The sequence below is a fragment of the Capra hircus genome, chromosome 25 (genome assembly GCF_001704415.2).
Source record: "Capra hircus breed San Clemente chromosome 25, ASM170441v1, whole genome shotgun sequence".
Classification (NCBI taxonomy): Eukaryota; Metazoa; Chordata; class Mammalia; order Artiodactyla; family Bovidae; genus Capra; species Capra hircus.
In genome coordinates, this window is record NC_030832.1 from 25,130,991 (window position 1) to 25,151,629 (window position 20,639).

Genomic DNA, 20,639 nt, shown 5'->3' on the forward strand with positions numbered 1-20,639 from the left:
TTGTGGCCCCGTGGACTGTAGCCTGGCAGATTCTTCTGCCCATGGAATTTTCCAGGCAAGAATACTGGAGTAGGCTGCCATTTCCTATTCCATCATTGGCTATACTTCAGTACAAAATAAAAAGGTTAATAAGAAAAAGTCACAAACATCCAAAAAGAGAAAAGAAGAAACTTATGAAATCGCCCAGGTTCTCCTTATCCTTGTGCTGCCAGAATCTCACACTGACACTGGGGTTTGTACCCCTAGATCAGAGTGTTGATGTGTTTGTTTAACTGTACACAAGCTCTTCAGCCCTTATTTCTGGGGTCTTCTCTAGGATCTGAAGGGACATTGAATTTCTCATCTCTGCTTTATTGTAGATGGTGGGGGGAACAATATGTTTTATTGACATTTGCAGATACTGAGATTGACAAGGTTCAGAGTTGAAATCATTTTCCATCCATTAATTGCGCTGGGAACCAGGGTGTAGCATTAAACAGGTAGGCATGGCCTCCTGGAGTAGCAGGAGGCCTCTAAGGCTTAGGTGGCCTCGGGGTCCCATGAGAGCCCAGCTGAGACCTCTCCACCCCTGCTGCCCACCAGACTTCCCCTCGCTCCCCCAGCCCAGCCCCCGGGGCATTCCTCAGTGTGCCAAGCCCCGCCCGCCACACGGCCTTGGCACCTGCTTCCCCCGTGGCCTGGAGGAGCCTCCCCATCTGCGTATTCACAAGGCTCACCACTTTCAAGTCTCCACTCGGATGTCACCTTCCTTGACTGCGGGTCTGGGATAGTTTCCTTCCCCTGCTGTCGTCTCCGGCCTGGCCCTGCTTGATTTTCCTCCCAGAACCTGTGGCCTCCAGCTGGTGTGTCCTGTGTACTGGTTCCTGTCTGTGTCTGCCCTGTGACTGGGGGGTCTGTGAGGATGGGGTGTGCCTGTTCACCCTCGTCTGTACCCCCCACCCACCCAGACCAGCATCTCGTCTCACAGTATAGTGACAGTTGAGAGCCTATGGCATTAATGCCTGTGCCATGTGGGGAACCCATTTCTGCTTCAGCTCCCCTTGGGGTGAGAGTGCATTGATGCTTCAGGATTCCTCAGTTCCAGCTCCAGAGGAGCCCACAGCCATGCCTTCCTTTCACCCTCTTTTCCATCCCCCAGCTGCTTCAGGGACCTGCGTGAGGAAGATGCCAGTGGCCTCACCACACCCCCTGGACCCGCCGTGTTTCCATAGCAATGAGGGTCCCCACATTCATCAGCTTGTTGAATCAGCTCCTTCCAGCTCTCACCTGCTCATCCCTCGAGGGGCAGAGCAGGCCGAGTAGCTGATAAGAAAGGATAACAGTTAAAGCAGCCTTGACCAGAGAGACCGGAATCCCCAGGTCACGTGGCCAGCAGTGCTTACCGTCTGTCCCCAGGGGCAGCACTGGAGCCACAGCGAGGGTCCATCAGAGTCAGAACGACCCACCGCCGCTATCGCCCAGGCCAGCCTGCCACCCGAGGCCCACAAAGGTTCCTGTGGGTGCCCGTGACTTGCCTGGGGGAGTAGCTTGGACTTGCCATGACCTGTATCAGACCAGCCCTTGAGTTCTGTTGGCTTTCATGTTTCCTAAAAACTGGAGTACTTTATGAACAAATACAATTTAGGGTTCAGTTTGGTTGCTCAGTCGTGTCTGACTCTTTGCTCCCCCATGGACTATAGCATGGCAGGCTTACCTATCCATCACTAGCTCCCGGAACTTGCTCAAACTCATGTCCATCGAGTCGGTGATGCCTTCCAGCCATCTCATCCTCTGTCACTTCATATTCTAGCTTTTCATTTCAGATTCTAGCTTTTCTTTGGAAAAAAAGTTGGCACTAGAAGCACAGCACTATCTATCTGGTAGGTGTTGGCTGGAGCTTGGTGGTGGCTCAGCTGTTCCTCCCTCATCTCCCCCACTCCCTCCTTCTTCCCCCACCCCCCAAATTCAGTCTCAGTTATTCAGAGTGCCTGCCTTAGTCGCCAGACATTGACCTTCAAAGCCCCTCTACTGGATGCCTGGTAGAAATTGGTGTCCCTTCCTTTTAGCTTAGATTTTCCATCAGCCCAATGGCAACCCACTCCAGTATTCTTGCCTGGAGAATCCCATGGACAGAGGAGCCTGTTGGGCTACAGTCCATGGGGTCACAAAAGAGTCAAGCATGACTGTATAAGCACACACGTGCCACACCTTTTCCATCAGCCCAGTATCTGGCTATCCTGGAAGCCACCCTAGTAGAGCTGCTGTGTGTTTCTTTGCCTCTCCAGCCAAAGCCATTCTTGATGTTGCTACTTGAACTCTCATTTAGATGCAAAATCTAACAGAACATAGCAGGAGGGTAAAGGGCTCCAGCTGAATCTTTGATAACCATGGGTGCCTGTTTACTGAGGTCATGGGGATTGAAGGCTGCTGGTTTTTTTAACAAGTCTTTGCATCAGGCCAGATATATATAGATAGTCCATATAGTCAAAGTATGGTTTTTCCACTGGTCATGTACTGATGTGAGAGTTGGACCATCAAGAAGACTGAGCACCAAAGAATTGATGCTCTTGGACTGTGGTGTTGGAGAAGACTCTTGAGAGTCCCTTGGACTGCAAGGAGATCAAAGCAGTCAATCCTAAAGGAAATCAACCCTGAATATTCATGAGAAGGACTGATGCTGAAGGTGAAGCTCCAGTACTTTGGCCACCTGATGCAAAGGGCCAACTCATTGGAAAAGACTCTGGGGAAGATTGAAGGCAGGAGGAGAAGGGGACGGCAGAGGATGAGATGGTTGGATGGCATCACCGACTCAATGCACCTGAGTTTGAGCAAACTCTGAGAGATGTTGAAGGACTGGAAAGCCTGGTGTGCTGCAGTTCATGGGGTCACAAAGAGTCGGACACGGCTTAGTGACCGAACAACAACAAAACCCCAGAGAATTCATAGATGTTAATTCCCAGTTATTTGGTTATAAGCCAGCGTTAATGTCAATCCTTGATACTATTGTTTGTTTCTCTGTGGATTTTTTGTTTGCTTGTTTTGGCTGCACTGAGCCTTCGTTTCTGCCTTTGAGTCTCGGGAAGCAGGGGTTAGTCTTCACTGCAGTGCACAGGCTTCACTCATTGTGGCGGCTTCTCCTGGTGCAGATCGTGGGCTCTAGGCACGCAGGCTCAGTAGTTGTGGTACACAGGCTTAGTTACTCCTTAGTGTGTGGGATCTTCCCAGATCAGGGGTTGAACCCACGTTCCCTGCATTGGCAGGTGGAATCTTAACCACGAGGCCACCAGGGAGGTCTAGAGACTATTGTTAAGTGGTGCCATCCAGTTGCCTATGTTGAATTCACGTCTCCAGCCCAGACCACCCTCCCAAACTTCACACTCATGTGTGTGTACAGGCCAACTGAACAGCTCCACCCTGATGCCAGTCACATCTCTTGGTTCCAAGATGCCCTTGCTCTTCTCTTCCAAACCTGCTCCTCCCACAGCCCTCCCCAGCTCAACCAAGAGCAACCCCATCATTCGCTTCCTCAGACCAAAGTCTTGGAGCCATCCTTGACTCCTCTCTTTCTGTACCCGCCACATCTACTCTGGGCGGAAGTCCTGTTGGCTCCATCTGTAACGTACATGCAGAAACTGACCACACTCTGTGTGCCCCCTCCCCTGCACAGCTGCAGGAGCCTGGCCCCTCTGCTTTCCCCTTCATCTCGCTTCATTCTGGTCTCCTCTCAGCACCTAAGTCAGATCAGATCCCCTGCTCTAGAGCCTTCTCTGACTCCTCAGTTCTCTCAGAGTTATGACCTTACAGTGTCCTCCAAGGCCCTGTGTGACCTGTCCTCCTCACCCCTTCTCAGATCTCTCACTTCGCACCGGTGTGTGGACCACACTTCCCCAGTGCTCAGCGAGGCCCATCTTGCCATCCTGTACTTTTCATCTCTGTTACCTTGCTCTGCTTTTATTGTTTTTCCATATCATCTCCTGACATGGAACACCCTAGACTATTTATTGTTTCTCCAGCTGTTGCCTCCCTCCACAAGGGTGAGAATCTTGGTCTGTCTGGTCACCACTGTCCCCAGTACTAACAACAGAGCCTGGCAGAGTGGCACTCTCACCACTGTCCCCAGTACTAACAACAGAGCCTGGCAGAGTGGCACTCTCACCACTGTCCCCAGTACTAACAACAGAGCCTGGCAGAGTGGCACTCTCACCACTGTCCCCAGTACTAACAACAGAGCCTGGCAGAGTGGCACTCTCACCACTGTCCCCAGTACTAACAACAGAGCCTGGCAGAGTGGCACTCAATATATATTTGCCTAGAGGATGAAATTCAGTAGGTTAAAGCCTCTTTAAACATCCCAATGGCAACATTTTGAGCAGTTCTACTTTTAAATAGAGATTTTTTTTTTTAAACAGAGGAAGAATCCAAATATGAGTAATTGAGATGTTATCATAAGGCACCCCCCATGTTCATTGCCTAACCTAGGCGATAGTCTGTTGATGGCCAATTTCATCTGTAACCCCACCCACCCCCCACCAGATTATGAGGCAAATTCAAGTCGTCATATTTATCTGTAGATATTTTAGAATGCCTTTTGGTTTTTCCAGGTGCATAGTATTCCACTGGGTGAACAAATCACCCAGCAATAGTACCTACGGGTCGGGGCTTCCCTGGTGGCTCAGTGGTAAAGAACCCACTTGGCAGGAGACTTGAGTGTGATCCCTGGGTCAGGAAGACCCCCTTGAGGAGGAAATGGCAACCCACTCCAGTATTCTTGCCTGGGAAATCCCATGGACAGAAGGAGCCGGGAAGGCTACAGTCCATGGGGTCGCAAAAGAACCAGACACGGCTTACTGACTAGACAAGAACAGCAACAGAACATAACAGAATGTATTTTTTTTTTCAACCAGTCTTATTGGTTGAACCAGTCTTATCACTTTATAAAGTCAATGTTCCACTCATTAGAACGTCTACCATCAACTTCAGTTTTGCAATACTTTTTTTTCTTCAACTGAAGAGTAATTTCTTTGTAATTCTTGTTACCTGCACAAAAAATAAAATAAAGCACAATGATTCTGAACCACCCATTCTTCTCCACAATATTAGGGATTATTCTTTATAGGCGCTTTGCTAGAAGTCTACTTTTTTAACTTTTTATTTCGATTTTAGATGTAAAGGCAAACTGCAAGGACAGTACAACCAACACCCCCATCCCCCCAGGTTCACCAGTTGCTAACATTTTGCTGTGGCTGCTTTATATCTGCTCTCTCTGTGTGTATTTTTAAATCATTTGAGATTAAATTGTAGACAGCGGCCCCCTTTACCCTGAACACTGCAGTATGTATCTCCTAAGAACAGGGGCATTCATCTTCCATTGCTACAGTGTACTTACATGTGACATTCAGGATATTTAGCATTAATACAATACTGTTATCTAAGCCACAGACTTTACTCCCATTTCTCCACTTGCTACAATTATGTTCTTTAGTGAGATGTCTGCCCACCCAGGATCCACCCCCAGGATCGCTATTGCATTCAGCTACCTTTTCTGCCCCATCCCCTTTCATCCGGAGCATCTCTCCAGGCTATCTATGTCTTTCTTGACCTTGACATTTTTGGACAGTACAGGCCAGTTGTTTTATAGAATGTTCCTCAATTTGAGTCTAATCGATTTGGAGCAACCCTCCCAGAATGCAGTCTAAAGCAGAACCCCCTGCTTTCCGCCCCCAGGACCTGGAAGCCGCCGAGAGAGACCCCTATCCGCAACCCGGAAACTGGTACGCGAGGCTGAGGACCGAGAGGAAGATGCCTCGGCTGTGCTCAGAGCCATCCAGGTGGAGAATGAGGCCCTGCAGAGGGCGATCCTCAGCAGAAAGGCTGAGCTCCCCGCCAGCCCACCGCAGGTGTGTTCCCTGCAGCAGGAAAGGGTGGAGGAGGACTCAGGCTACTCAGGGACCAGGCAGTGTCTGAGCCGTGCTTGCCAAGAGCACATGATGAGGAGAGAGAGCTGTGGGGTGCCCCTGACCTCAGACCAATCAGCCTGTCCACTGCCTGATTCTCGCTGACCTATCCAAGTCCCCATTTCCTCCGCCTCCTTTCAGTCTTTTGCGTCCTAAGTGCCTCCAATCCTTGCTGGTTTCCCTGCAAACCCTGAACACCTTAAACCAGGGCTGTAGACTGGTGGGTCAGAGCAAGAATGGAGACAACAGCCATCTCTGGCTTCTCTGGAAAGACCCTCTTTCCCAGAGCATGAGCCCTTCCGGCCTCAGCAGTCCTCACCACTCCCTAAAGCCCCGCCCCTGGCCTGCTTCACCTGCTCAGGAAACTCCCCCACCCCCGGCCCTACAGGAGTTTAAGTTGGCGCCCACAGCCTTGACATTTGAGCACCAAACAGAAAGATGGATGATGGGGTGGAGTGGGGGGCCTCGGGCATCCTTCGGTGTCCACATCCTTTCTCAGAAGCATGTTCCCCGACTCACCTGTTGAAACCCTTGGCCTTAACTTGTCCCACTTGATGCTCACAATAGTCCTGAGACAGGCAGGGCTGGTTTCATGACCCTGTTTTCTAGATATGGCTGATGGCACCCAGGAATCAGAGGGGCTTTCTCGAGGCATGTCTGTCTATGGACGTGGCTGAGGTCTGAGTGCCTACAAGCCTAGAGCCCCGTCCACCACCAGTTGCTCCCCAGACCCTGTCTTGGGCTACTCTTTGGGGCGATCATCAAGCATCATCTGTTGCCTGTTTTCCTGGTGCTCAGCCCTATGCCCCCGACATTCATGTCTGTGATCGGAAGATGCTCTTTGTCAGTGAAGGGGGTGCAGTGGATGGCTTTATTCTGACCTCAGATCATGTGATTCCATCATTCCAGGACACAGAGGGACCACGAGCAAAGTCATGGACCAGTCTGCTCAAGGAGGAGACCCCTGAGGTCAGTGAAGTCCTGAGAGGAACAGCAGAGCGCCGTGCCCAACAGCGCCCGACAGTCTCGAGAGGGCCTCCCTGCCCCAGTCCCAGCAGGCCCTCACTGTGCTTCCCGAGCGTGCCAGCATTCTGCCCATCTCCCAGCTCGGGAGACCCAGGCTGGAGCGCTTTGCCCATGATTATGAGCAGAAGCCAGAACTCACCCAGGCCCTGCTGACTCCCAGTCCCTTGTTAGGTTTCTCTTTTTTCACAAGATAATATAAAAACAGATCTTCAGTTCAGTTCAGTCACTCAGTCGTGTCCGACTCTTTGCGACCCCATGAATCGCAGCATGCCAGGCCTCCCTGTCCATCACCAACTCCTGGAGTTCACTCAGGCTCACATCCATCGAGTCAGTGATGCCATCCAGCCATCTCATCCTCTGTCGTCCCCTTCTCCTCCTGCCCCCCATCCCTCCCAGCATCAGAGTCTTTTCCAATGAGTCAACTCTTCGCATGAGGTGGCCAAAGTATTGGAGTTTCAGTTTCAGCATCATTCCCTCCAAAGAAATCCCAGGGCTGATCTCCTTCAGAATGGACTGGTTGGATCTTAGTATCCTAGATAAATATATATCTACCTACTTGAATTAGGCCAATCTCAGCAAAGGTGGCCCCAGGAAAGATGGATATGAGTTAATAAAACAGCTGGGAATGTCTTTGCTAGATTGTGCCCAAGGCTATTCCACGTCCTCAGAATACAGAGGTGGCCGAGACAGACCAGATTAGCCCCTGGCCTCGGAGCTTGCAGACAACATTGCAATTAAGCCATCCATAACCCGGTGACTTCAGAGATGACAATAAAAGGTGCTAAAGGTGATGGTGGGAGACTCTGGGATGGTGGCTGCCTCCCACGGGGTGGTCTGGGGAGGCCCCTTGGAGGGCATCTGATCTAGGCTGAGCCCTGTCTATTAAGAAGGAGTCAGCCGGCAAGAGAATAGCATTCCATGTGGAAGGAACAGGGGGAAAGCTTTGAAGTGGAATGAGCCTAGCCTAATCCAGGAGGGGAGGAACTCCTGAAGGAGAAGAGGGCAGGGGAAGTAGGGGGTGGGCAGTGGGGAACTGGAGAGAGAGCTCATGAAATAGAGTGCTAGGCAGGGCAGCACCCCAGAGCAACACTATGGTTTTCTTTTTGCAACCCTCCTGCTTTTTCTATTATTTCCTGGTCCTCTGAAACTGTTGCCAGTCAATATTTCTGACAGGTTTGCCACACTGCCTACCCTGTGGTCCAGGATTTCTGGATGACCTGACCCCTGATTTACAGAGCTTCCAATGACTACAATTACTTGCAGATAGAGACCAAAGCACATTTTTAGTTCAGATAATAAATGAAAAAGAAGGGGGAAAAGGCTTGGAGGATTGAAAATCAAAGGGTCTAATGTTACTGGAATTCTCCACAGAGTCCCATTACTTTGTAGCAAACAGCACAGAGGTTCACTGGAGGTGGGCAAAGGTTTTGATGAGAGAGAAATTTTTCAATAGCTCATTGAAGCTGATCGTTCCCTGGGACTTCCCAGATCATAAGAAACGGAGACCCCGTCTTTTGCCGAAGAGCGTGTGAGGGTTTTCTAGAAATCTAATCAGCCCTGGGCACTTGCTGTCACCCTCATTCCAGCTCCCAGTTGCCCGCAATGTGGCTGATGATCTGCGGAGCATGTCCTTTCGACCATGGCTCTGCTGTGGCTTGGGCCAGGAGGGTCGCCTCAGACATCTGTCTCATGAGATTTTGCATCCTTCCTCAGCTACCTCCCATCACCACAGCGACCAGCACGCAGGAGCCAGCCAGGGCAGCAGGGGGAGCCAGAGCTGTCAGTGAAGCCATCGACAGAATCGGCCTTTTGGGGAGCAGGTACTTATCTAAGCGGCTTCAAAACGAAAACAAGCAGCCCATAGTCATGCTGGAGAAGGAAATGGCACCCCACTCCAGTATTCTTGCCTGGAGAATCCTGTGGACGGAGGAGCCTGGTGGGCTGCTGTCCATGGGGTCACACAGAGTCAGACACGACTGAAGCGACTTAGCATAGTCATGCAGCCATGAGAATCTTATTAACTGAGGTTTTTCTTTGCATTTCCTATATGATTCCAGACCATTTAAAGCTGGTCGCTTAGACTGCATCTCCCCTCCCCCTCCTTTCAGCCCAGAAGCATAAAATTGACTTGATTGCTTTCAGACCCTTGGCTTGTTTGGTTTGGTTTGGTTTTGTTCAGCCAGTGTAAAACTTCAGTCTTCTCAGAGCTTTCCAGGGAAGTGGCCCACACGGCAGGCAGTGACCCAAAGCAGTGCCCTTCAAACCTTTTTTTCTCTATTCAGATTTGGTTCAAACTCCGCTTTCTATTCCCTTTACACATAGCTTCAGTGATTGGCGCTGTCAGGCTTTATTATCAAAATAAAGGCTTTCCTCTAGTCTTCAGGCAACATCGATCTTCAGAAAGATGCACCAGCCGGTAGGTCGAAGAATGCACTCATACCCTGCCACACTCGCCAGGCCGCCGTGGAGAGTGGGCGCATGGTAGGCTGTGCAGTGCTGGTGCTGAGGGGCGAGAGCAGCTGTAGTCCAGCCCGCGTGGTGGTCGCTAAGCTGAGGCTCTGGCCTGGGGCTGCATCAGCCCTGAAAGATGGGGGCTTTTTCTTTGCATGAAGGAAGAGTTTCCTGGCCAAGCTGCATACTCTCCAGATCTGTGTCTGCCCAGAGGGAGTTTGCCTTTGATAATTTATAGAAAAATTCCGAATAGGCTAAAAGCACTGCTAGCCATTCCTCCAGGATTCTGCAGACCCCAGATTGGAAACCACGCTGTGTACCCCTGTGACCATAAATCAGAACTTGAGGTTTCCTCCAGGAGCAAAAGGGCTGAGCCATGAGGATGTATCACATCAGATACAGTTTTATTTACAAGTGCTTCTTTCCAAATGCTTCTTTCTTTGTCCTCAAGATCCTTTGTGCTTCAGGGTCTTGGGGATTCTCTGCCTTAAACAGCAGAAGTGGGGTATGTTTGCAGACGACCCTCTTCTGGGTTTGAAATGCTGTGTCCTCAGAAACTAGAGGTGCTGAGCAGGTCAGGAATTGGCAAACTTTTTCAGTAAAGGAGGGGAGGGCAGGTTGGGCTAAGGGAACCAAAGTTGCCTAGACAAGAAGTCATGAAAGTGTTAGTTGCTCAGTCGTGTCTGACTCTTGACGACCCCATGGGCTGTAGCCCATCAGGCTCCTCTGTCCATGGAATTCTCCAGACAAGAATACTGCAGTGGGTAGCCATTCCCTTCTCCAGGGGATCTTCCCAACCCAGGAGTTGAACCCAGATCTCCTGCATTGCAGGCAGATTCTTTACCATCTGAGCTACCAGGGAAGCGCCTTTCAGTAAAGGGCCAGATAACCAATACTTTAGGCTTTCCACTTTTTGTTTTGTTTTAATAACCGTTTAACACCATAAAACCATTCTTAGCTTTCAGGCCACATAGAGACAGGCTGTGGGCTACATTTGATCTGCAGGCTGTACTGGGTGGACCCTGCTCTAGACTCAGGGGGCTGCACTGCATCTTTGCTGTGGCATACAGTGTTTCTCTAGCTACGGAACATGGGCTTAGTTGCCCTGCTAAGGGCGTCTTAGTGGGATCTTAGTTTCCTGATCAGGGATCGAACCGGAGTCCCCTGTGTTGGAAGGTGGATGCTTAACCACTGGATGACCAGGAATATCTGCCCATCTAGGCTTGTACAGGTTAAAAGTTTGCTTAAGGAGATCAGCTGGCTCTGGCCCCAGGCAGTTTCTCTTACTTGGCCCTTCTTTCAGGGCTAATTGTACAGTTATTTATAAAGGGAGAAAACCAGCCCATGTGCGCCTTTGATCTCTCTGCTGGGTGTGAGTATTTTCTTCTCAAATTGTTACTTCTCTCTGAAATGGAAAAGTAAGCATGGTACCCTTAATGGGAATGCTGTCTAATGCTGTCTATTGTGTTATCATTTATTACTACTTGCTTGCTAAAACAAAAATCACATTTCAGACAACAGCAGAAGCTTCTGAAAGTCCTCCAGGCCATTGAAAGCGACTCCGCCCGTCTCAGCTGGGTTGTTTCACCCACGGAGGAGCAAGTGCTGGACCCAGAGGTGAGAACCTTGACTTGCGAGGCTCCCAGGGCATTCTCAACTTGCCTGCAGGCTGAGGGAAAAAGGGCCCCTCAGGACGATCGTTTCTATCCGGTGGGAACTGCTCTGACAGCAGTAAACTTAGCATCTTTCTGCCCAGGTCTCCATCCCCCTCCCCAGCACTCAGACAGCCATGTAATGAAGCACTGAGTTTCAGCGGACAGAAGTCTGTCCACCCAGGAGGAAATATAAGTAGCCTGTCTAATAGAAAAATATCCAACATCACTGATAAAAATTAGGGCAACCTTAACATTCCATTGATATCTGAGTTAAATTACTTTTGATGATCACCTCTAGCACTGGCAAGGTTACAGTAAAACTGACCATCTTACTCTGCTGGCAGCAACAGAAATAAAGGAGGAAAGCTTTTGAAAAGCAGAAAGGACAGACTTAGGAAAAGCCCTAGAAATATTTATGTCTTCCAGCCTGACAAGCCTACTTCTTTACCCTAAAGAAACCCCTCAACAGAAATTAAAAAATATATAGGCACAAAAATGTCTATTCCAAAAGTATTGAAAGTAGGTGAAAGTGAGAGAGAAAAACACAGAAATAACATATATGTCTCACAATAATACAGTTAATCAGGAAAGTATGATATATGGGCACAAGGCAGTTGTGTAAAAGGATGGACATTTCATTATGGAGGTTATACAGAGAGAAAATGTTAAAGACATAAAATTAACTGCAAAAGGTAATGTCCATCTTCATGGAGTCCAGTATTATTATAGCAATTGGGGAAAGATATGACTGGCTGAGTGCTTTGATGGAGCTGAGACATGAAGAGTGAAAGGGCAAGATGGCATCAGGATGGAGGAATAACAGGTGATGCTTTTCTCTTTTTGGTCAAATGGTTTGTGTCCAACACCATCCTCTCCCCACTTCCTATACCCAAGCCTTTCTTATAACTGTTTGGTACAGCAGTCACTCACCTTGTGATTGGCCGATGGAGACTTAACAGGAAGTCCTCCCAAAGGCACACGTAAAGCTCATATGACATCAGAAGAAGCCCTGCTGCAACCTAGACTGGAGTCCTGGCTTGGAGTCTTTACCATCATTTAGAGGTCGTGTGACCCTAGATAAGCCTCTTAAGCTGTCTGGTCCTGGGAGTGGATGGCAGTCCAACTGGGTAAATAATCCACAGCCCGAGGGGCCACTGTGTGTGGCTGCAACAGGAAAGGTCTCTGAGGGCAAGTGACTTGGTGCCTGGCACCAACCAGGAAATATGCCTTCTAGAAGAATCTACAGAAAGCAAAGCTAGTGGCAGCCCACTCTAGTACTCTTGCCTGGAAAATCCCATGGACGGAGGAGCCTGGTAGGCTGCAGTCCATGGTGTCGCTAAGAGTCGGACACGACTGAGTGACTTCACTTTCCCTTTTCACTTTCATGCATTGGAGAAGGAAATGGCAACCCACTCCAGTGTTCTTGCCTGGAGAATCCCAGGGACTGGGGAGCCTGGTGGGCTGCCGTCTATGGGGTCGCACAGAGTCGGAAGCGACTTAGCAGCAGCAGCAGCAGCATTCTCCCTGTATGGTATAGTTGCTTTCTTAGCTATAAAGATCCTAAGTGTGGTGAAACCTCAGTCATATTAAAAAGAACCTAGATGGGACTTCCCTGGTGATACATTGGAGAATCCACCTGCCAATGCAGGGGACATGGGTTCGATCCTCAGTCAGGGAAGATTCTGCATGCTGGGGAGCAACAAAGCCCAAGTGCTGAAAATACCGAGCCAGTGGTCTGGAGCCTGAGAGCCACAGCTCCTGAATCCGAGAGCTGCAACTACTGAAGGCCTCGTGCCCAAAGCCTGCGCTCCCAAATAAAGAGAAGCCACCTCAGTGAGAAGCCCGTGCAATGCAATAGAGAGTAGTTCCTGCTCATTGCAACTGGAGAAAGCCTGCACACAGCAACGAAGACCTAGGACCACCAAAAATTAATTAATTAAGAAAAAAAGAACCTGGATGGATCAAGTCTCCTTATATTATAGGAAACAAGAAACCCAGGGCAAACTGACTTACACAAAAAAGAGAAGAAAAATGAGAGATTTCTTTGTAGTGAGTGTCATAGTCAGGCTCAGGTAGGGCTTGATCCAGGAGCTTACACTGTGTCTGTACCCTGTCAGCTGAATCTCTGAGCCCCATCCCCACCTCAGTGCCCAGTCCCAGCTCTGCTCCCTCCCTATGATCTCTCAAAGGCCAGTGATCCCCACTTCTCTCTGTTATACCCTGATACCCCACAGTCAGGAGAACTGAGCAGCTTCTCCACACACAGATCTGAGACTAGGTCACATGCCCATCACTGACCCACTCCCTCCAGGTGGCCCAGGCATCAGGACACACTAATCGACTGGACCAGTTCAGCTCCTCCTCAGGGTAGGAAAGCATCCATCTCCTTGTTATCTCACGGCTCAGAAAAGAGAAGGGGCAACTTTGACAAAAGAAAAGCAGGTGGTCTTGGTGAAAGGGGGGCAGTGATACCAGGGTCCAGAAGCTTCCCAGCCAGTGTTCGCCTCACAGCCCTCCCTCCTAGATTGAGCAGGACTCGACATCAGGTTGCAGCACCGACAACTTGTGACACTTCCTTAGTTAACAGACCCTTCAGCTTCTTCATTTAGAAACGCTGCTGAGGGCATTCACACACTTAAGATTGCACCGGGCGTGAGATCCAGCAGCCCCTCCCGGGGGGCAGCTCGCCTCCCATCTGGCCTCCCTCCGACGGCCCACAGCCGCAGTGACCAGCGCCACTTCTTCACGCCTCCCACGCGGCTCAACCGGCAGCGGATGCGCCTCCCAAGCACGAGTTCATTAACCTCCCGATCCTCACGCCTTGAGTCGGGCTGGTAGAGTTTTATCACCTTCCTGCCAGCCTGGGACTCAGGCCCAAGGCAACAGAGGGTTTGGCCCTGGCTCCACATGGGCCCGTGGGAGAGAAGGAGGAAGCCGTGGGGTCTGCTAATAAAAACAGGCCCTATGTTCCCTCTGGGAGCAGGGAGCTGACCTCCCTCCCTCCGCATCCCCCGCCCATCGCCTGGCAATCAAGGCTCATCCAAACGCACGCTGAGAGCGCTAGCACGTCTCGCTGGCTATTAATTAAAAAAAATAAGTAGGGAACAGTTGCTGTTCATTTGCTCAGCTTCCTGCTCACAGGACCGTCGCAGATTACAGTGCTAATTAAGAGAGGGCATGTGTATGTGGGGAAGGTACCATTTTCTGAGTGGCTGATCCATGGCGACCAGCCCTGCGGTCGGGGTGACAAGGGGCCTCAGGAAGCCGTTCCATGGCATGGCCATTGATTGATGGTGTTCACGCCCTCCCAGACCAGACAGCCTGCCCGAGAAGGAGGTGGGCATTAAAATCAGTGGAGGAGAGACATGGGCGGAAATGGCCACTTACAGAGGGCACACAGGCCGGGACTGCTGACCAGGCCTTCTTGGAGCGTTCACACGTGCTTAGTCACTCAGTCGTGTCTGATTCTTTGCGACTCTTTGGACTGTAGCCCGCCAGGCTCCTCCGTTCATGGGATTTTTCAGGCAAGAATACTGAAGTGGGTTGCCATGCCCTCCTGCAGGGGATCTTCCCAATCCAGGGACTGAACCCGGATCTCCTGGGTCTCCTGTGTTGCAGGGTGATTCTTTACCCACTGAGCCACGCATGTATCCTGCTTAATCTCCAGGATAGGATTGTCAGATTGATGGTGTCATCTCCTGGTCCCCATCCAGGCAGAGGGATGTCAACTGACCTGTCCAGCGTCCTGTGTTATCTGCTGCAGTGTTCCCCAGCCTTCTTGGCACCTGGGATCGATTTCATGAAAGACAGTTTTTCCACAGACTGGGGGTGAGGGGATGGTTTCGGGATGATTCAAGCATATTACATTTATTGTGTGCTTTTTTTCCCCTAATCTATAATGCTGCTGCTGATCTGACGGGTAGTACCGGTCCTTGGCCCAGAAGTTGGGGACCCCTGATCTACCGTATTACGTAGGCTGTCTGCTAGGCTGGCACAACCACGTGCCAGTCTGGGGGCTTAAACAACGGAGACTTCTTTTCTCACCAATCCAAGAGCAAGGTGTTGGCAGGCGGGCTTTCTTCTGAGGCCCATCCTCGGCTCACACATGGCCACCTTCTCACTGTGTCCCCACATGGCTTTTTCTCTGTGCCTGCCCATCCCTGGTGTCTCTCTTGGTGTCCGAATGTCCTTTCTTGGAAGGACGTCAGTCAGAATGGGTTAGGCCCACCCTAACAGCCTCATTGTGTCTTAATTACCTCTTTCTAGGCCCTATCCCCTTCTGAGCAATTAGGGTTTGGGCTTCAGTATCTGAATTCGCGTTGGGGGGGTGGAGGTGACACAATTTAGTCCCTAGCGAAGTGAAAGTCACTCAGTGGTGTCCAACTCTTTTCAACCCCATGGACTATGCAGTCCATGAAATTCTCCAGGCCAGATATCTGCCCAATTCAGCGGAAGTTGTGACGTGCCTACAGGACCCAAACCCTTGGTCGTGGGTGAGAAAAGTGCATACTCAGGAAGAATCTGCCTTTAAACATTTTTTAAGTTTTATTTTATTATTACTTATTTTATTTATTTTTGGCTGCACTGGGTCTTCCTGGCTGCGCCTGGGCTTTCCCTAATTGCGGTGAGTGGGGGCTACTCTCCAGTTGTGGTGTGTGCTGATTTCTCTTGTTGCAGAGCGCCGGCTCAGTAGTCAGGGCGCACAGGTTTAGTTGCTCCATATGTGGGATCCTCCTAGACCAGTGATCAAACCCGTGTCCCCTGCATTGGCAGGCGGATTCTTAACCGCTGGACCACGAGGGACATCCCTTTAAATGTTTTTTGTTATTTGTGGACTCTTACAGAAAATACTAAGTGTCAGGGTTCACTGATAACTTTTTCTTTTTTGGCCACACTGAGTGGCTTGCAGGATCTTAGTTCCTTGACCAGGGATGGAACCTGGGCCCCAGCAGGGAAAGAAGAGAGTCCTAACCACTGGACCGCCAGGGAATCCCCACAGTAACTATGTTTTAAATGCCTTACAAATATGAGCTCATTAAATCTCCATGGTAACCGTCTGTAATGGGTGCTTCTCTTATCCTCATTGTACAGATGGGGAGACTGAGGCACTGAGAGCCCAAATACCTTGTCAATTTACGGTCGAGCTGGATTCCACCTGTCCTGTTTTCATCCAGTGGCATTACCTTTCTTCTTGTTAAGGATAAATCGGGACCAAAAGCAGAAGAGATCAAAGATGCCATCTACGTGACCATGGAAATCCTGTCCAACTGGGGCAACACGTCGTGGGTGGGCCTCACGGAAGTTGAGTTCTTCGACCTGAACAACACAAAGCTCTACGTGTCGCCCCATGACGTGGATATCCGGAACGCAGACATGCCGGGGGACCTGGGCCACTTGGTCAACAGGAACTTAGCTGTAAGTGGAGGTGGTCCTGAGTGAGCCTTGACCTCGTGCTTTAATGCATTTTTTTCTGTCCAGGATAAGTCCATAGTGAGGGTGTGGGTGCGGGGAGGGGAAGGATGTTGTGATTGTCTCAGCCATTCATTTGGGCAGAGTGGGGAGGAGCCTGGGAACAAGGTACAGGCAGAGCCTCCAAAGGGTACCCCCCGCTCCCTGAGCACTCTTCCAGATCCCCGCTCAATGGGGCTTTCTTTGGGGTTTGGGGGACAAAGAGGAGCCAATTCACCCGCTTTCTCTACCATTGTGGTTTACCCAGTCATCACCACCAGACACAGGACCTGGGGAGGGGGAGCGTCATTGAGACCCTTGTTTTGTAGACGAAAAACTGAGACTTGGACAAGGGCATTGACTTGGTCAAGGTCACAGAGCTGGAAGGTGCGGGAAGGGCACACCCTGCAGCCTGGCCCAGGGCCCATGTACCCGCTCCAGGCCCTGCTTCCCTGGGACACAGAGAATACACTTAGAAAACACAGAACGTTGCTTTCTTTCAAATATCTAAAAGAAAGAAAAGCTCCGGCATTTTCTCTTCCTGCCACTTGCAAGCTGGACACAGGAGACGAAGCTAAGCTGAGACAGACTGCCCGGCACCGACGTCCGTACTGTGCTGTGTTCTTTAGCGTCCATCACCTTGACCTCTGGGAGGGGCCCGGAACATGGGACCAGAGGTTGCCTCTGGGTCACAGAACGTGCCAAACAAGGGACAGGGGCGATAGGAAGGCTTTCTCTGGGATGCTTTTTTGTACCTTTTAAATTTCCCACCCTGTACACATATTTTTCTATTCCAAAGAACAAGTTATTAGATTTTTTTCAAAAACTTTATGTATTTATTTATTTTTGGCTGTGCCGAGTCTTCGTTGCTGCACTCAGGCTTTCTCTAGCTGTGGCCAGCAAGGCTTCTCTTTGTTGCGGGGCACGGACTTCTCACTGCGGTGGCTTCCCTTGTTGCAGAGGGCAAGCTCTAGGCACTTGGGCTTCCGTAGTTGCGGCGCCCGGGCTCCAGAGCGTGGGCTCAGTAGTTGTGGTGCGTGGGGTTACTTAGCCCCGTGGGATGTGGGATCTGCCCAGACTGGGAATCAAACCCGTGTCCACTGCGTGAGCAGGCACATTCTTATCCACTGCACCACCAGGGAAGTCCAAGTTATTAATTTTTAAAAAAGAATTGAAAATGAAAACGGTTGCCACAGTTGTAGTTCTTGCCTTGTGCCAGGCACAGTGCTAAGTATGTCGTATGTATAATCTTATTTAAACATAACAGTGCGCAGACCCAAGAAGCAGAAAGGCCTGGCTCCAAGCTTAATCACATACCGCTTCATGACCACCAGTAACTTACCTGACATCTACTTGGTTTTCTCATCCGTGAAACAGGGATCATAGTGGCACTTACCTTGATACAATAGTAAGGATCAATGTAAATATAAAGAACTTGGCACCACGCCTCCGAAAGAGCTCTGAAACACCAGCTGTTGCTGTTTTCATTGTCACCAGTCGTAGTAGTAGAACAGTGAGTGCTAAGTAGCTGCAGTTGTGTCTGACTCTTTGCAATGCCGTGGACTGTAACCTGCCAGGCTCCTCTGTCCATGGGATTCTCCAGGCGAGAATACTGGAGTGGGTTGCCATGCCCTCCTCCAGGGGATCTTCCCAACCCAGGGATCAAACCCATGTCTCTTTCGTCTCCTGCATTGGCAGGCGAGTTCTTTACCACTAATGCCACCTCTGTGAAGCAAATATTATTCCCGTTTAAAGAAAAAGAAGTCAGAAAGGAGGGCTTTGAAATCCCCGGTTCTAGATATTCAGGTTCTGGTCTTGACTCTGTGACCTTGGGCATCTTACCTGCCTTCTCTGAGAGTCAGCTTTTTCCCTCCTCCTGTAGAATGGGAGTGGGAGGCCTGGATAATCCATGTGATTCTTATTTTGCCAGCAAGAGGCCCTGAGTCTGGCTCACTATAGCAAATTTTTGGAAAGAAAATGTGTTGCAAGCCTCTTGCGTAGCTGGCATATTCACTGAGACTCAGGCCAGAATCGGACAGGCCCTGTGGGAAACTTGGGGATTCTTGGTAACATCCAGGGATGCCTGAACACCGGAAGTTTGGTCATTTTTTTTGGTGGGAGGCTGCCCTCTTTGTCGGTTGATTGGTTGCTTGAATGACTTGTCATTTTGTCTTTCTGCTGGGGATATCCAGTCCCAGGAGAGGAAGGCTGATGGACCAACCTGACTAGGAGGCCCAGGCACCTTGGTGCCAGTCCCACTAAGATGCCCCAGTGGGGCAAGGAGGGAATCCTCCCTGAAGAAATTCATGGCTGTTACTGAAAGAAAGGCACTGTAGATGTGAGATAGCCAAGAAACACCGCCTGTCCACAGGGCTGGACAGAGTGGTGTCTGAGCCCTCCTAAAGATCACCTATATGACCATGAAGGAAACAGGTCCCCCCCGTGGGCCACGGCCGCTTGGATGCCCTGGCCTTGCATTCCCCACTCTTCCTGCTTCAAGTCTGTGGACTCCCGCATGTGCCTCTGGGGCTTGGACCAGCCCTCGCCAAACCTCTCCGGTCCCCCTTGTGTATAAGGCAGCGAGTGGCATTTTGGAAGTCTGCTGTACAGAACAGAGCACACCAGGGGCGATAAAAAGCATCATTGGATTTGATGGGGACCAATTCTGATGATTACTCTCCCCTTTCCTCTGCTTAGCAGAGGCTGACGAGCTTTGCCTTGTCATAGCAGTAAGGACTTTAGCCCAGGATTTTGGTGGGGTTTTTTGTTTTTTTGTTTTGTTTAATTTTGGGCCTTGAGGCTGGGACATGAGACAGCTATCTCACCCTAAGCTGCTGGCTCTCTGGGCCCAGCTGTGGGTGGGCTGGATTCCTCCTGCCATTCCGGTCTGAGGTCTCTCTGATAGTCATCGTGTGGGCCAGGTCCGGGGCCACCAGAGCACACCACCTCTCAGAACCATCATGTTTCACTGGGCCTCGGATATCCCTTGCTGAATTTCACGTGAACTTTGGGATGGCTCTCCCCATTTGGTAAACGGGAAAACTAAGCCTCCAGGAAGACGAGTGACTCCCCCAGGCCGCACTGCTGTGGAGTGGCTGGGCTCCGCTGGAAGCTGAACAGATGGTACCTAAAAGCAGAGTCTGGGTTTGAAAGAGAAGTTACTTCAGTGGATGTGATTGAGGGACACGTGGGGGCTGTGAGTGCCCCGTGTTTGGTGCAAACCCTCCTCCCTGCCCTGCCTGCCCCATCTCTCTCACTGGCCTCCCCCCAGGCTCATGGCTTCAAGATGACTCAAAATTTATACACCCAGCCCTGTCTGCTTCTCTGAGTTCCTGACTCGAATGTCAGTTTCTCCTCCATGTCTCAACCTCAGAGATCTATAACCTAAGTTTCAATTCCCCTGCCCAGGGCCACATCTCTTCCTCCTCCAGCAGCCTTTTGCTCAGAAAATGGCATTCTCATCTGCTCAGCTGCTAAGCTCACCACTTCCTTGATGGCCCCACTCCCCCCTCTCCTTCAAGCACATCAACCCGTCCTGTTGATTCTGCCTCCAACACGGAGCCTGGGCTTGTCCCCTTCTCTCCATTTCCACTGATTCCTCCAAGCCCCTCTCATTGGAACATTAAACAGCCGCCCTTCATTCCTCTCTTCCATTCTTGCTCCATCCACTCCATTTTCCACCCTGTACCCAAAGGGAGCTTTTACAAATGTTACCTCCCCTGATTAAAACCTCTGCCATGACTTTCTGGGAGAAATGGGATGCCTCCCTGTGATCCGGGAGGCTGTCTGTAAACACACTTCCAGCTCCTCTCTGCCTGCTGCACTCACCAGGCTCCAGAAGCCACAAGGCTCCCTTCTGCTCCTCTGATCTGCCAAGCTCGTTCTCACCTCTGGGTTCAGCCCTTGCTGCCTCCTCTGCCCGGAGCATGCCTCCTTCAGATGTTCACGTGGCTCCTGCCTTTCTCACACTCAGATTTCAGCCCAGCTATCACTTTCTCAGTAAGACCTTCCCTGACTCTACAAACTGGAGGAGTTCTGTTCCCTCTCCACCACAGTTTCTATCACATCAGCCTTTCTCATTTTCTTCAGAGCACTTCTAGCTCTAAAAAATGATCCTGTTCGCTTG

The 20,639-nt window shown here is 50.4% G+C and overlaps 1 protein-coding gene across 2 annotated transcripts in view; it reads left to right on the forward strand.

The window, feature by feature from the left end:
* The window catches only part of KIAA0556 (KIAA0556 ortholog), a 233,269-nt gene that overhangs the window by 129,903 nt on the left and 82,727 nt on the right, over positions 1-20,639 (forward strand). For both annotated transcript variants that reach the window (XM_018040845.1, XM_018040846.1), the window contains 5 exons: positions 5,704-5,876; positions 6,843-6,902; positions 8,673-8,779; positions 10,925-11,027; positions 16,265-16,480. In XM_018040845.1, coding sequence (XP_017896334.1) covers positions 5,704-5,876; positions 6,843-6,902; positions 8,673-8,779; positions 10,925-11,027; positions 16,265-16,480 — 659 coding nt within the window. The remainder of the gene's footprint in view (positions 1-5,703; positions 5,877-6,842; positions 6,903-8,672; positions 8,780-10,924; positions 11,028-16,264; positions 16,481-20,639) is intronic.